General features: G+C 44.5%; 1 protein-coding gene and 1 long non-coding RNA gene across 2 annotated transcripts in view; one reads left to right on the forward strand and one right to left on the reverse strand.

Annotated features, from left to right (window-relative positions):
• Window positions 1-17,247, forward strand: part of RIMKLA (ribosomal modification protein rimK like family member A) — a 35,986-nt gene that overhangs the window by 6,394 nt on the left and 12,345 nt on the right. Inside the window, exons 2-3 of the mRNA XM_004001855.5 lie at window positions 9,731-9,961; window positions 16,575-16,661. Coding sequence (XP_004001904.4) covers window positions 9,731-9,961; window positions 16,575-16,661 — 318 coding nt within the window. The remainder of the gene's footprint in view (window positions 1-9,730; window positions 9,962-16,574; window positions 16,662-17,247) is intronic.
• On the reverse strand, window positions 15,585-16,674 carry LOC132657711 (uncharacterized). The gene is made up of 2 exons (XR_009596245.1): window positions 16,547-16,674; window positions 15,585-16,455 (listed from the first exon to the last, which is right to left on the reverse strand). It is a non-coding gene; the product is annotated as an uncharacterized LOC132657711 (long non-coding RNA).

The following is a 17,247-nucleotide window of genomic DNA, read 5'->3' on the forward strand; positions in this document are numbered from 1 at the left end:
TTGAAGACAGAGTTGTCAGGATTTGCCTGCTGGATCAGACATTGGACATGTAAGAAAGACTAAGCAAGGAGGCCTTCAAAGTTCCAATGTTTGTCCTAAACAGCTATGAGAATCAGGTTTACTATTTGCTCACATGGAAAGGGTGTGAGGGGAGTAGGTTTGGGTAGGTGGTGAGGACCAGGACTGCCTAAGGTGCCCATTAAACATCCAAATGGAAGTGGTAAGTAGGCAGTTTATCATATCAGTTGCAATTCAGGGGAAAGTCCTGGCCTGAGGATATCAAAAATAGAAGCATCTCCATACACATCTCCCAGGAGTGACTACAGACAGAAAAGAGATCCAAGGACTGAGCTCTGGGGCACTCCACCATTCAGTGGTTGGGGAGAGGGAGAATGCATGCTCAGTCACTCAGTCGTGTCCAACTCTTGCAACCCCATGGACTAGAGCCCACCAGGTTCCTCTGTCCATGGCGTTTTTTCCAGGCAAGAATACTGGAGTGGGCTGCCATTTCCTCCTCCAGGGGATCTTCCATACTCAGGGACCCCACTTCTCCTGCATTGCAGGTGTATTCTTTGCTGCTGAACCGTTGGGGAAACTTGGGGAGAGGGAGAGGAACCAGCAAAGAATCTTAAGTATAGGAAGTAAACCCTGGAGAGTGTGGTGTGCTGGAAGCTGAGTGGAGAAAATATTTAAAGAAAGAAGACATGATGAGACTATTTCAGCTGTGGTTGGTAAATCAAGTTAGATGAGGACTGAGAATTGACCATGGGATTTAAACTATGGGCTTAGCATTAGTGAGAAGGCGATGGCACCCCACTCCAGGACTCTTGCCTGGAAAATCCCATGGACGGAGGAGCCTGATAGGCTGCAGTCCATGGTGTCGCTAAGAGTCTGATACGACTGAGCGACATCACTTTCACTTTTCACTTTCATGCATTGGGGAAGGAAATGGCAACCCACTCCAGTGTTCTTGCCTGGAGACTCCCAGGGATGGGGGAGCCTGGTGGGCTGCCGTCTATGGGGTGGCACAGAGTTGGGCACTACTGAAGCGACTTAGCAACAGCAGCAGCATTAGTGACTGTGATAAGAGCAGTTTCAATGAGGTAATGGAACACAGTGAATATACACACAGTCTTAGGAATTTTATTATAACGGAAAGGTGAAGAATGGATTGATAACTTGTATGGACTGAATTGTGTTCTCCCAAAATTCATACGCTGAAGCCCTAACCTCTGATGTGAATGTATCTGGAGGTAGAGCCTTTGAGTCATGAGATGTAGATGAGATCATGAGGGTGGGGTCTTCATGATCCAATTAATGCCTTTATAACAAGAGTTGAGAGAACTTGATCTTTCTCTTTCTCCTTGCCATGTGAGGATACAGCAAGGAGGCAGTATCAGACCCCAATATCAGACTTCCAGTGTCCATAACTGTGCAAGATAAATGTCTGTTGTTTAAGCCACCCAGGCTATGGTATTTTGCAATAGCAGCTTGAGCTAAGATATTGCTCAAAGATGAATTTGAGAGGCTTTTATTAAAGAAGAGAGAAATAACACCATGTTTTATGTTAGTGTGAATGATCTGATAGAGGGAAATGGGAGATTTAGGAGAAGGAGGTTAATTGCTGGAGCATTGCCTTAAATGCCTGAGAGGGGTTGGGATCGAATGCATATTTCAAGAAGTTGGCTTAAGCTAGAAACAAGGACACTTCAGCCACTGTATAACAGAGAAAGTAACCTATTGGCACAGGTACAGGTAGGTGGGTAGATGTGTTAGTGGAAACTTACAGAGAAGTTCTTTTCCGATTGCTTCGGAATCATTGAAATAGGAAGAGTCAGAATGAGAAGGAGGTAGGAAGAAGTAAAGATTTGAGGCAAGAAGACAAAGTGTGAAATAGTTGCTTGGGGTTGAGGGAGAGTGAATGGACCAGGGAAACAGAATGCTTACCAGGCAGCAGTGAGGACAGCCTTGAGACCAGCCAACAGGTTTGTGTATTTTTTTCTCCAGCCATGCTCCATTGCACAGAAGAACATATGAAGTAGGCAGAGTGGGATCAGGGTTACAAGCAAGAAATGGGTGCAAGGGCATGAGGGTATATGTGTGGTGCTTCACTATGGAATTTAGATAGTGTAAGGGAGGAAGTGAGGGCATGAAGGGGGTGAGGGGCAGTAAAAAGATGGGGGATCCGTGCATGGTAGTTCCAGATGGTATCAAAGTGTGGCTGGAGTTGGGGTACGAGAGAGTGAGCTGGAAAGATAGGAGGCAGTGGTCGGAGATGGGAGTTACGATCACTGCATAAAGTCTGGAATGTAACTGGGAGTGGTGGCTGGGCTGGGGTGATGGACAGGATCCTTGGAGGAAAAGAAGTCAAAAGATGGAGAGACCTGGGCATCGGAAGAATTCTTTTTTAAAAATTTTAATTGACTTTCTTTGGCTGTGCTGGGTCTTAGTTGCAACGCATGGGATCTTTGATCTTCCCTGCGGCATGCAGGATCTTTAGTTGCAGCATGCGAACTCTTAGTTGCATGTGGGATCTAGTTCCCTGACCAGGTATCAAACCCAGGTCCCCTGCATTGGGATATTGAAGTCACCAGTATCTATGACAGTGCAAGAGAGTCAGTGAGTCTGGAGCTAAAGCTTCAAGGACAGGGGAGTGACTGGGAGCCTTGGAAGGCCTGCACAAGTAGGGAAATGTGATGTGGTTGGACGAGAGTCAGACTGGATGTTTTAGGAGGAGAGAAGGGGGATGGTGAAGCCACAGTGAGAAGCAAGGAGCACGTCTCTCCTACCTCCAGGCCCAGTGACCCCCGGTGTGAGAAAGAGAAAACCGCCACAGCTTGGGAGGAAGTAAGAAGGCAGTGCAACTGGGGAGAGGCAGGGGTCAATTAGACTCAAAAAAAAGAAGAGGAAAGGAACACTCACTGAAAAGGTCAAGGATAGGGGATTTGCTGCCCATTGAGTCCCATCAACTGAGTCCCCTAGAGCACAGAGAAGACGGAGGTGGGAGTAGAAAAGGCAGTGTCCGAACTGGGGTGGGTGTGGGTCAGAGTCCAGGGACATGGCCTTGGAGACTGGAGTCTTGAGAGACTGATGTGAAAAGGGGAAAGGGCTTGATGAGAGTTGTCTTTGTGGTTGCAGGAAAGATTGTGTTGGTGAGGTGAGGGAGAGAGGAAGGTTTTCAAGTTCTTCTATTTTACAGAAGAGGAAACTGAGACCCAGGGACATTTTTTGTCTTGCCAAGCTGTTAGATGACAGCACAAATTAAATCAGGTCTCTGACTTGGAGGCCAGGACTTTATCCACTTTGCCAGAATTGCCTTTCATCTCTTGTGGCCCCAACTTCTTGAAAGGCCTTTGCAAATAGCCCTGGGATATTCCTGAACTCTGTGTGTATGAGTTGTCATGCCTTTAAAACAAGTGGTAGACATCAAGCTTTTATTAGTTATACATGTTTCTTCTGAGCCAGAAGGACTGTGAGTCGACATCTCCTGTCTGAAACTTGCCTTGATTCTCTTAGAAATAATCACCTAGCTGTCCCCTCCTCCTTTGCTGTCCCCTCCTCCTTTGCTGTCACTGTGCCCTGATATATATGATATATATGCCTGCCAGAGCACTTCTAATATTGTGTTAGAATCTCCCCAGCCCCTGCCCAAACCAGACTGATAACTCTTCTTAATACCCAGGTGCTCTGTAGAACCTCACTGACATTAATTACAGTTGTCTGTCTTCTTTCTTCTTAAATCCCAGGGATGTTGTCTCACTTACACACCTCAGCCCCTGTGCCCAGCCCTTAAGACGGTGCCTGGATGCATGTTCCTTCACTGTCAGAGGCTCTCCCACGGCGCTTTGCTCTTACATTTGATGGCACCCCTGCCCCACCCCTTGTCTTGCATCTAACCATCAGTACCTGAATCTCTGCCTGACGGCTTTCTCTGGTTACAGAAGCTCACTTTGTCCACACATGTATGGTAAGCCAGAAGGGCCAGGGAATTACCACCACACCCCTGGATCCGCTCTCAGCCAGACTTAGAATACATATAAAATTATAAATCACTAGCTCCCTCGCCCCTTGGGTGTGGTAACCAAGGAGTGTGCACTAGACCGTTTGTTATTGTTGCCCAGCAGGATTAAGCTCTGGGTGCCAAGGTCGTCACTCACTTCCTAAGACACCTTTTATTTGCAGCATTGTCTTCTCCACTCCCCTCCCAGTGTTTCCTGAAATTACCTCCCTGATGATAAACCTCTTGTACTTCAGTCCTTGTCTCCAGGAGTCCTGCTGGGGAAACCCAAAACTAACACTGGGTTTGGCCCAAAGTAGGTGCTCAATAAATCTTCACTGAATGACTGTGTGAAATGATAGATGTGTGTTGAGTGACTGAATGATGTCAGTATCTTTCTCCATAAGGAGACGATAAACTCCTGGTAGGCAGAGACCACCTGGCTCATCTTTGTATTCCTGTGTCTGACTCATCGCAACAGTTCAATAAAGGTTGAACTGAATTAAATGACCTCAAAATAGCATCTGGTGGAAAGAGAAGGTGGCCTCATAATGACTGTGAGTCTTAATGGGGTGGAGGTGCAATTTTCTTTGAGCATCCTAACAAAGACCTTTAAAAGGGAGGGAAGAGCGGCATAGTAAGAATAAAAATAACTTCCGAATGAGGAGATGCTGGGGGGTAAGGTAGAAAAAGACCAGAGAAAATGTGGAGAGTGATTGGGACGAGCCAGATCATGTTTGGGATGACACATATTCCTCCTAGCACGACATGGTAGTGTGCAGCACTTGATGGATTATTATCCGCTTAATTTATAGTGTTGCTTCCTTTCTCAGCTCTACTGCCAACTGTAGCTAGTAGTAAACATGATCCTACTCAAGTGAAGTGGTTCTGAAAACTCGCATTAAGTGAGGTCCTTTGCTGGCTTTCCCGCTATCGTGTTCTGCTCTTTCTCTTATTTCTGCCACTTGCTTCGTAAATGAAGTGTTTTTTTCCTAGCATACAAGAAGCCAGTGTAGCGTTTTTTTTAAATAAGTTATTTATTTTTTGCCTGCGCTGGATCCTCGTGGTTGCATGGGCTTTCCTCTAGCTGGGGCGAGCAGGGGCCACTGTTCGTTGCAGTCGTGCCGTCTTGTGGTGGTGGCTTCTCTCGTTTCGCAGCATGGACTCTAGGGCACACGGGCTTCAGTAGTTGGGGCCCCTGGGCTCTAGAGCACAGACTCAATAGTTGTGGCACAGAGGCTTAGTTCGTCCACAGCACGTAGGATCTTCCCAGATCAGGGATCAAACCCGTGTCTCCTGCATTAGCAGGCAGATTCTTGAGGACTGAGCCACCGGGGAAGCCCTGCCGGTCTAGTTCTGAAGCTTGCGTTTTCGTTGTGAAGCCAGGGATGTACACGTGTGTATATGAATGAGCACTCTGTGCCCACACATCTAAAGGGTGGTGCCCCACTGGGCGTCTTAATCAGGTCTGTGTAAATGCAAAGACTTTGGATAGTCAGTCCAGTACAAGGGTTCATATACAAGATGTCATTCTTTTTAAATTAAAGCATAGTTGATTTACATTGTTCTGCCAATCGCTGCTGTACAGCCAAGTGACGGAGTTACACACATATATACATTCTATTTTTATATTCTTTTCCATTATGGTTTTGAATACTCTCAATATCCATAGGATATTGAATATAGTTCCCTGGGCTGTACAGTAGGACCTTGTTCATTCATTCTAAATGTAATAGTTTGCATTTACTACCCCCAACTCCCAGGCCATCACTCTTCCTCAGTAACTACGTCTGTTCTGTTTTTTTTTTTTTTTAACAAAACATCTTTAATTTAGATACAGTAATACATATGAAAGTTCTTAGCAAAGTCCCTCAAACACAAAATGTTAGGCAAATTCAGATCTGAATGATTCTACCTTTTATTATCCTTCACTCTTCCCTGTATTTGTATGAATGATTGAAAATGAGTTTTAATTTTTAGAGCTCTGCTTTCCAATAATGACTTATTTCTAAAGCTATTTCTCTGTATTATTATGTGCATTTCTCTGCTGTTGTACATATAAATGCAAAAGTCTAGTTTTGTAGAATTAATTTAATCTAATATATAAGTTAGGAAGAAAAACAGGCTCAATTCTTTGGGAAAGTTACTCATTTTTTCTATCTTGTTTTTAATACATTAAAAGTATCTCCAAATATAAATAATAGAATCAAAAGGAAATCCGAACATAATTACCCATGAAAGTATATTATTCTTTTTGGAAGTAATATGGAGGAAATATTGTGGTTTCAAAAAGTTGATTTAAGCGAGGCTGGTTATTCGTCACTGTACTAACTAGTTTGGGATCTGATCATTCTCACAATCTTATGGACCTGTTCAGGGACAGAGTGATCATTTTAATTTAAAAAAAAAAAGTGGTTCAAGACTAAATAGTAAATCTCAAGCCCAGTCTAGGAGCCTGAGAGATCCCAAATATCCCAGAAGCAACTCAGCTCCTTTCCCTTCACCCTGATGTCCAGGTCAAGGTGATACCCAAGAGCACTAGGGCACTTAATCACATGAAATCCCTTGTTATTGAGGGAACGAGCCCCTCGTGGTTCAGGGCTTTCCTTCCATCCCTTGCCAGCAAAGCAGAAGCCTGTCCTCTCTGAGTTCCTGCATCAGCCTTTCATTCCCTTGGCTTAAGGCCCATAGATTGCAGTGGGAATGTTAATGATCCCAGGAAAGGTGACACATTAAGCTCCATCCTTTCCTGAGAGGAGATATTTATGGGAAGAGGGAGAGAGATTACTAATTGGTTAAAGGCTCAAGAATTCATCGACAGGTTTGCGGAGCACCAGTCTTAAATCCAAGCTGTTCTTGGCCATGGCTGTGCGGAACTACTGTTCCTGCTGACGGATGCTATCACAAGCTGCAGACTCTTGTCTCCTGCTTCTGGAAATGTTTAATTTGGACAAGGTGCCGTGACATGCTGTGCTAAGTCGCTTCAGTCATGTCTGACTCTGTGAGACTCTATGGACCGTAGCCTGCCAGGCTCCTCTGTGCATAGGTTTCTGCAGGCAAGAATACTGCAATGAGTTGCCATGTCCTCCTCCAGGGGATCTTCCCTACCCAGGGATCAAACCCACGTCTCCTGCATTACAGGCAGGTTCTTTACCACTGGCACCACATGGGAAGCCCAAGGTACAGACAGCAAAGAAAATGATCAGGGGGCAAGTGATGTTGCCCCATAGCATGGATGCTGGAGCTGGGTCAACGGGCAGAGAAAGAACTGGTTGTACTGATGTTTTCCCTAAATCCATCATGCTCCTCCTCTCTGTACAGAGCTGGAGGCCAGCACAGTCAGAGACCACATCTGTCTAACTGCTTGCAAGAGCCTTTTCAGCTCCACGTTAATCCATTCCATTCTTCGTTTATTAAAGGCTTCAGTTGGAATGAGCCAGGCCCAAAGATTTACCTTTGGAGAAGAGAGATGAAGTCCTGGTAAGACTTCTAGGTGTACGTGAATCTGCTTGTCGAGGCTGAGCTGTCTCTGTCCACATGTGGTTGGTATTTCCAGAAATGACTGAATTCTTTCCTTCCCATTTAGAAGTTTAACTGTTTGTCTGTGGTCTCGTGTTGAGATTTAAAAGCCAGACGTTTCTGCTGCTTCTCATCTCTCTAGGTCACTTTTCTGTTGCAAAGCCATTTTTCTCATCAGGTGGTGCAAATCTCCATAAATCGTCCTACCTTGCTCCGTAGAATGTCTGTGCAGTAAAAATGCCAGTGCCTTGCGTACACATAGCATTTCGTAGTTCTTAAAGCATTTTTGCATATATTACCTCATTATGTAATGTCGTTCTGGGCTGTCGCTTTTCCCCTGACTGTTCTGTATTTACTCACCTTTTTCACCAACTTGAATACTTTTCTTTCTTCTGCTACCAATTTTGAGGATATTACTCAGAGTTTGCTTTTTTCCCCTTTCAGATTTCTTTCCCCAGGGGCTATTAGTGGCAAAGGAAAAAGCACATATAAATGATCCTGTTTTCTGATGGCAAAGTGAAGATAACCTGAAAGCTCTTTAGACATCAGCCCTGAGAGTTACGTTCCAGTTCCTTGGGTTCACACTGTCAACAGAAGTGCTAAAACCAATTGAACTTAATGACTGCACTTACTCTCTTTGCTTTAAATTGGTGAAACATCTAGAATGGGAGGAAACTGTGCAAGTTAGATCCATGTAGTCGTTTTGTGGTTTGGGTTTTTCTGTTTGGTTGCTGTTGTTTTGTTTTGCTTAGAGTTTTTGTATTGATATTATTCATCCCCAAATAGAGAAATAGCAATATCCTTAGTAACTTTTATTTTCTTGAAATTAATATGGTTGTGCACTTTTTATCACTTAACGAAATCAAAGGTGCTTTAGATTAAAGTCTATAACATGGTTCTCAAACTGTGTTTAAAAGGTTTTCTGTGGAGCATGTTAGAGACTCCTTTAGGGTTCACTAAGGCAGACCAAGTAATTCCCTGAACTCACGTCTCATTGCCCTCTCCAGTCCACTTCCTGTCTCTGTCACTGTATCCCCAACTGCTGAGTGCGCTGGAGATGCCTAGTTAACTAGTAAGAGTAATACAAACCGTAGGCTATCAGGGTTGAAAGCGATCAAGCAGGTTGCTGTGAGCTTATCTAACCTTGACATTCCTTCTGTGCCATCCTCGAATGACCTAATGAGTCTCAGCCCGTTCCATCCTAAGACAGCGGAAAAGTGTCCCTTTCATTGAGCTCAAATCTATCTCTATGTAGCTTCTATACAATTAAACAAACATGGAGTGCCTACCACGCACCAGATACTGTTCTAGGGGCTGAGGACACAGCAGTGAGCAGTCAGACAAAATAATGCTCTTATGGATAGCTCCTCAGCTCTATCTCCTGAGGTCACAGAAGACAAGCCAAGTAATTCTTCTGCATGGAACCCTACAGAAAATTGAAGACTGCACTCCTGTTCCTCTGACGACTCATCACAAGCTAATACTCCCAGTTCATCCAGTGTCATGCAGGTTTAAGTCCTTTGGGTATACAGATCAATTGTTTTGTGATGCATTCTAGTTTTTCTTAATATTGAATTGACTTTTAGTAGATTGATTATTTCTTAAGTTTTTTGTTATAAAGCTAATACGCAGTTGGAGACATTTTGGAAAATATGGATAATTATTGGAAATCATCTATAATCCCATTACCACTGTTAAAATGTTGATATACCTTTTCTAACTTATATCGATAATTTTGTATCCTTTCTTTTTCACTTAGCATTGACATTTTTACATTCATTATATTCATAATATTCCAGATGACTTTTAAAGATGAAATCATGAGCGTAGTAAAAATACCTTAAGTGACTTATACTGCATTCCCTGTCATTGTCTCCAGCCTCCTCAGCCACTAAGTTTTAGGGAATACTATTAATAGTTCTATATGGAAGGAAGTGCTGGACTATATTATCTCCTATGGATTTTTCTGACTTGGGTTATTCTCGGTACACTGCCCTCCTCCCCTGCCCCCATTCATTCTTTTGTATTTCCTCAGTGTTCATTTGCTTAGAGTATAAGATGGACAGTAGCATCTCATTACAACAGGATATGCAAGTGCCATTTTCAAGGCTCTTCTTTCCACTAACTTCAGTCTTGAGGAATCTGTTGGAACCAGTGCTTCTGGTGGAATTAGATGACAGCCAGCACACAGCTCACTTCTTCTTTTGATTGCAGGCCTGCAGCTGAACCAGAAGGCGCTCACCACTTTCCCAGATGTGGTGCTTGTCCGCGTGCCCACGCCCTCCGTGCAGTCGGACAGTGACATCACCGTCCTGCGACACCTGGAGAAGCTGGGCTGCCGCTTAGTCAACCGCCCACAGAGCATTCTAAACTGCATCAACAAATTCTGGACATTCCAGGAGCTGGCTGGGCATGGGGTCCCCATGCCAGACACCTTCTCCTATGGTGAGTGTCCTTAAAATAGAATTGAGACTTGTTTTTCCAAATTGCCTGCATCTCTTATGTTCTCTCTCCCCAGAAGCCCTCTAGTAGCTCTTGTTGGCTTTCAAGGTGCATCTGTTCATCTTAGTTGAGTCAATACCTTGAGTCTGTATCATAGTCATTCCCTCTGTCTGAAATGTCTTTGCTCCTTTTTCCCTGGAGTTTGTTCTTTAAATATGTAGCTGGGACACACTATGTGCCAACCACCGCTGTAGGCACTCTGCTCTAGCAGTAAGCAGCAGAGTCCTGCTCTCAAGGCGTTTCCAGTTCATCAGGGGCAGAGGACAGCAAGTAAGCAGGCAGTTTCAGTACAGTAAGTGCCAGGGTAAGAGTTAGTGCAAGATGGTATGGGTTTACATAGGAGAGCTCCTCATTTAGTTTAGGATATTGAAGACTTCCCAAAAGGGATAAAGCTGAAGTTATCGAGCTAAAGCAAGGTGGGCAAGGGAGCAGTCTAAGAAGAAAGCAGAATATAGAAAGATCTAAAGGTAAGAGAGAACATGACTGATTGGTGTTATTTTGAGTAATTTGTAGAATATCAGGGAACTAGAGTTGAGATATGTGGCTAGAAAGATAAGAAGTTGCCATCTACAGTATATGAAAGAGGTTGGGGTAATCCTGAGACTGACAGGAAGTTATTGGAGGGCTTTAAGCAAGGAAATGGCCTGATGAGAGGTCAGAATGTCACTTTGGCTACACTTTGAGGAAGGAATTAGACCAGAGGGAAAGTAGAGACAGGATACATAGTGGTCAAAGTGAAAGTCGCTCAGTCGTGTCTGACTCTTTCCAACCCCATTTAGTCCATGGAATTCTCCAGGCCAGAATACTGGAGTGGGTAGCCTTTCCCTTCTCCAGGGGATCTTCCTGACCCAGGAATCGAACCAAGATCTCCTGCATTGCAGGCGGATTCTTTACCAACTGAGCTATTAGGGAGGCTGTATACAGTGGTAGGCTTTATAAACGGTGCAGGTGAGCAATGATGGTCAAAACTAAGGTGGTTAGAGTAGGAATGAAGTGAACAGATTCAAGATTTAAGAAGAAGACAAATATGAGGACATGATGATTGCTTGGGTGTTAGGAGGGTGGAGAGGAATCAAGAGTGGCCCTGGTTTCTGGTTTGGGCCACCAGATGAGAAAGCAAACACTCAATGAGTGTTCCAGGGAAGAAGAGAAACAGACCGGTGGGTAGGACAAGGCATTATTGGGAGAGATTATTTGGGTTTAGGACACATTCTGTTTGAGGTGTCTATAGTAAGCAAGTAAAAGTATTCAGTAGGCAGCAGATAAATGAATCTGGAGCTCCTGAGAGAGGTGTAGACTATGGAAGCAGATGTGGAAACTTCCATTATGTTCAGTGAAATCACAAGAATGGAGATTATTCAGGGAGACTATGCAGAATGAAGAGAGGCCTGAGCTGCATGAAATGGTTAAATGGTAAATTTTGTTATGTCTATTTTACCATAATAAAATAATAAAAGAGAGTTTGAGAGAGAATCCTTTAGGGAATAGGAAAAGGAAGAAGAACTTACTCAAGAAGCCAAGTAAGAGCAACTGGAAAGGTGAGAAGAGAAAGAAGAGAGGTGACAGGGCCAATGGGAAGAACATACCACGAAGAATGGTATAATGGAAAGTGGTGTTAGATTCTAAACAGACACATAAGCACAGAGACGTGTGTTGGATGTAGCAGAGGGAGTTCCATGACTACAGCTTCACTTTAGCACTAGAAAGAAAAACCGACCTGTCAGGGGTGAGGAAGTGAGTGGGATGTGAGGAAATGGAAGCCCTTTGATAGCCTGATCGTAGGGATCAGTTCCGTTCAGTTCAGTAACTCAATAGTGTCTGACTCTTTGCGACCCCATGGACTGCAGCACGCCAGGCCTCCCTGTCCATCACCAACTCCTGGAGTTTACTCAAACTCACGTTCATTGAGTTGGTGGTGCCATCCAACTGTCTCATCCTCTGTTGTCCCCTTCCCCTCCTGCCTTCAATCTTTCCCAGCATCAGGGTCTTTTCAAATGAGTCAGCTGTTCGCATCAGTTGGCCAAAGTACTGGAGTTTCAGCTTCAACATCAGTCCTTCCAATGAACACTCAGGACTGATCTCCTTTAAGATGGATTGGTTGGATCTCCTTGCAGTCCAAGGGACTCTTCAAGAGTCTTCTCCAACACCACAGTTCAAAAGCATCAGTTCTTCAGCACTCAGCTTTCTTTATAGTCCAACTCTCACATCCAAACATGACTACATAGCCTTGACTAGAGAGACCTTTGTTGGCAAAGTAATGTCTCTGCTTTTTAATGTGTTGTCTAGGCTGGTCATAACTTTACTGCCAAGGAGTAAGCGTCTTTTAATTTCATGGCTTCAGGCACCATCTGCAGTGATTTTGGAGCCCCCAAAAATAAAGTCTCTCACTGTTTTCCCATCTATTTGCCATGAAGTGATGAGACCGGGCAGCATGATCTTAAGTTTTCTGAATACTGAGCTTTAAGCCAACATTTTCACTCTCCTCTTCCACTTTCATCAAGAGGCTCTTTAGTTCTTCTTCACTTTCTGCCATAAGGGTGGTATCATCTGCATATCTGAAGTTATTGATATTTCTACCACAATCTTGACTCAGCTTGTGCTTCATCTAGCCCAGCGTTTCTCATTATGTACTCTGCATATAAGTTAAATAAGCAGGGTAATGATGTACAGCCTTGATGTACTCCTTTTCCTATTTGGAACCAGTCTGTTGTTCCATGTCCAGTTCTAACTGGTGCTTCCTGACCTGCATACAGATTTCTCAAGAGGCAGGTTAGGTGGTCTAGTATTCCCATCTCTCTCAGAATTTTCCGGTTTCTTGTGATCCACACAATCAAAGGCTTTGGCATAGTCAATAAAGCAGAAATAGATGTTGTTCTGGAACTCTCTTGCTTTTTCCATGATCCAGCGGATGTTGGCAATTTGATCTCTGGTTCCTCTGCCTTTTCTAAAACCAGCTTGAACATCAGGGAGTTCACGGTTCATGTATTGCTGAAGCCTGGCTTGGAGAATTTTGAGCATTACTTTACTAGCATGTGAGATGAGTGCAATTGTGTGGTAGTTTGAGCATTCTTTGGCATTGCCTTTCTTTGGGATGGGAATGAAAACTGACCTTTTCCAGTCCTGTGGCCACTGCTGAGTTTTCCAAATTTGCTGGCATATTGAGTGCAGCACTTTCACAGCATCATCTTTCAGGATTTGAAACAGCTCAACTGGAATTCCATCACCTCCACTAGCTTTGTTCATAATGATGCTTTCTGAGGCCCACTTGACTTCACTTTCCAACATGTCTGGCTCTAGATGAGTGATCACATCATCATGATTATCTGGGTCATGAAGATCTTTTTTGTACAGTTCTTCTGTGTATTCTTGCCACCTCTTCTTAATATCTTCTGCTTCTGTTAGGTCCAGACCATTCTGTCCTTTATCGAGCCCATCTTTGCATGAAATGTTCCCTTGGTATCTCTAATTTTCTTGAAGAGATCTCTAGTCTTTCCCATTCTGTTGTTTTCCTCTATTTCTTTGCATTGATTGCTGAAGAAGGCTTTCTTATCTCTTCTTGCTATTTGTTGGAACTCTGCATTCAGATGCTCATATCTTTCCTTTTCTCCTTTGCTTTTTGCCTCTCTTCTTTTCACAGCTATTTGTAAGGCCTCCCCAGACAGCCATTTTGCTTTTTTGCATGTCTTTTCCATGGGGATGGTCTTGATCCCTGTCTCCTGTACAATGTCACGAACCTCATTCCATAGTTCATCAGGCACTCTATCAGATCTAGGCCCTTAAATCTGTTTCTCACTTCCACTGTATAACCATAAGGGATTTGATTTAGGTCATAGCTGAATGGTCTAGCGGTTTTCCCTACTTTCTTCAATTTGAGTCTGAATTTGGTAATAAGGAGTTCATGATGTGAGCCACAGTCAGCTCCTGGTCTTGTTTTTGTTGACTGTATAGAGCTTCTCCATCTTTGGCTGCAAAGAATATAATCAATCTGATTTCGCTGTTGACCATCTGGTGATGTCCATGTGTAGAGTCTTCTCTTGTGTTGTTGGAACAGGGTGTTTCCTATGACCAGTGCATTTTCTTGGCAAAACTCTATTAGTCTTTGCCCTGCTTCATTCTGCATTCTGAGGCCAAATTTGCCTGTTACTCCAGGTGTTTCTTGACTTCTTACTTTTGCATTCCAGTCCCCTATAATGAAAAGGACATCTTTTTGGGTGTTATTTCTAAAAGGTCTTGTAGGTCTTCATAAAACCGTTCAACTTCAGTTTCTTCAGTGTTACTGGTGGGGCATAGACTTGGATAACTGTGATATTGAATGGTTTGCCTTGGAGACGAACAGATATCATTCTGTCGTTTTTGAGATTGCATCCAAGTACTGCATTTCGGACTCTTTTGTTGATCATGGTGGCTACTCCATTTCTCTTTCCTTTGCTCCTTTGCTTTTGGCTTCTCTTCTTTTCACAGCTATTTGTAAGGCCTCCTCAGACATCCATTTTGCTTTTTTGCATTTCTTTTTCTTGGGGGTGGTCTTGATCCCTGTCTCCTGTACAATGTCATGAACCTTCGTCCATAGTTCATCAGGCACTCTCTCAGATCTAGTCCCTTAACTCTGTTTCTCAGTTCCACTGTATAATCGTAAGGGCTTTGATTTAGGTCTTACCTGAATGGTCTAGTGGTTTTCCCTACTGTCTTCAAGGTTGTAACTAAGGGATGATTCAGGGTCAAGGAATGGGTTTTATTTAAGATCGGAGATGCCTGAGCATGTTTAAAATACTGCTGCCATTTTGAACTGAGAAGTTGAAGATACAGCAGAGAGAGGACACTTAATATTGCAAAATCCTGAGGAGGTGAGAGGGAAAGGGGGCTGAGGCCCAGGTTCAGGGATGGCCTCAGATAAGAAAAACCCTCTTGGGACTTCCCTGGCACTCCAGTGATTAAGACTACATACTTCCAATGCAAGGGGTGCACGTCCCATCCCTGGTTGGGGAACTAAGATTCCACATACCATCAGCAATAAATAAATAAATTAAGGGCCTTCCTTGCATTGTATTCTAGGGAAGGACAACAGGATTATTAGGGAGGAGTTACCTTTATCAGTGGGTATCAGGAAGCTAGGGGTTCTCTTCTTATAAAATGTTTTCACTGTGATGATGCCCCTGTTTATCTGTATTGCCTCTGTATGCTGCTTTATGTTTTAAAAAATCATTAGCACTTTTGTGACAGGTCTTATTAGTATTTCAGAGTATTTTGCTTTGCAAAAAAATTGATGAACTATAACACCTGTGGTAGGAAAAATAATGGTCCCCTAAAGATACAAAGGGGCTTCCCTGGGTGGCTCAGTGGTAAAGAATCTGCCTGTAATGCAGAAGACGTGAGTGTGATCCCTGAGTAGGGAAGATCCCCTGGAGAAGAAAATCCCAACCCACTCCAGTATTCTTGCCTGGGAAATACCATGGACAGAGGAGCCTGGTAGGCTACAGTCCATGAGGTCACAAAAGAGACGCAAGTTAGCGACTAAACAACAACAACAAAGATGCAAAGGTGTAGGAAATCAAAGAAGCTTATAAAACAATTTAGAAGGATTTTAATATGTATTCACAGTTTTTAAATGAAGGCTTAAAGGAGTATAGTGGAGCCAATTCAGTCATGCCTTAACCTTGGATGAGACAAATCTCAGACTTGGTTTCTTTGGATAATGGTTTTCCACCTCTGTACAACAATCTACTGAAAACTCAGCAGCTTAGACAACACCCATTGTCAACTCACAGTTTCAGAAGGTCTGAAGTCTAGCTATGGCATAGCCGGGTTCTATACTCAGGTCTCACTAGGATGAAATCAAGGTGCAGCTGGGCTGGGGTCTCATCTGAGGTCTGGGGTCTTCAGGCTCACTGGTTGGCATTTAGTTCCTCGTAGTTGTAGGACTGAGGTCCCCGCTTTCTGCTGGCTGTTAACTCAGGGCCATTCTCAGCTCCTAGAGGCTGCCCGCCTGGCCCTGTCACGTGGACTTCCCTCCAGCATGGCAGTTCACTCCCCCAAGGCCAGCGGGAGAGTTTCTCTGATGCTTCCCCTTTTTTTTACAGGGCTCACCTGATTAGGACAGGGTCCACCAAGAATATCTCCCTTTTAATTAATTCGAGTCCACTGATTATTAGCCTGATCACAGGAATGCTGTCCCAGCATAGTCACTGGCCCCTCCTACACTTAGGAGAGGGGTTATACAGGGCATGTACACCAGCAGGTAGGAATCTCGGGGGCCTTCTTAGAGGTCTGCCTACCCCAGCCATGATACGGGGAAAAAAATCCCTGCCCTGCCGATGGGCTTGTCATGACGATTACATGGACTGGAGCACGTGAAGCCTCTGCCAGGTAGAAGCCCCGGATAATGCCGCTTACCTTCTCTCTCTGCTCGCACCTTCTGGATGACAGGTACAAAATACAGTCTGTCGGATGGAATGGGTTCAAATTGCCTTAATCAGAGAGACGCGAGGCCTCTAAAGAATTCCCACAGAGCCCCCCAACCATCAGCCTCACCTTCCCTGACTTTCGCTTTTCTTGGCAGGTGGACATGAAGACTTTTCGAAAATGATCGATGAAGCCGAGCCGCTGGGCTACCCCGTGGTGGTGAAGAGCACGCGCGGACACCGGGGTCAGTGCCCTCTGGCCCGGCTTCTGATTGGGCGGCAGCTCTGCGACGAGACTCCCGCCCCGCGCTGCAGAAGCGCGGCTCAGAGAGACGGAGCTCCCCCTGGCGGAGCTTGCGGTGTAGTCCTCAGCGCTGTCCCCTTCTCGCTGTCCCCACTGTTCCTAGCTTTGTCCACCCCCTTCCCGGCCCTTCCCTAGACTCTCGCAGTAGACTCCTGACTTGGTTCTGACTGGTTTCCCGAACTGCATTGCCAGTGCATCCTCTCGTCTTTGTGGGAAGCAGTTTCTCTGGAACATAGATCTCTTCTTGTCACCCCTTGGCTGAAAAACCTTCCCGAGAGCTTGTGTTGCCTGTTAGACACAGTTCCTTTTCCTCACCCTGGAGGAACAGTCCGCATTCCTCGGCAGCCTGCTCTGGCCACCCAAACACTCCATAATCCATTCTAGCCTAGACTGTATCTCCTGCTCTCTTAAAAAATCTTTGTTCTCTTCCCTTTTCTGGGGGTGCTGCCTTCCTCTGTGCTCTAGTGAGCTTCTGCCTGTGCGTTAAAGCCAGCTTCACGTCATTTCTTCTCCCTCCACAACCCTGG

Source organism: Ovis aries, chromosome 1 (assembly GCF_016772045.2).
Source record: "Ovis aries strain OAR_USU_Benz2616 breed Rambouillet chromosome 1, ARS-UI_Ramb_v3.0, whole genome shotgun sequence".
NCBI classification, from domain to species: Eukaryota; Metazoa; Chordata; class Mammalia; order Artiodactyla; family Bovidae; genus Ovis; species Ovis aries.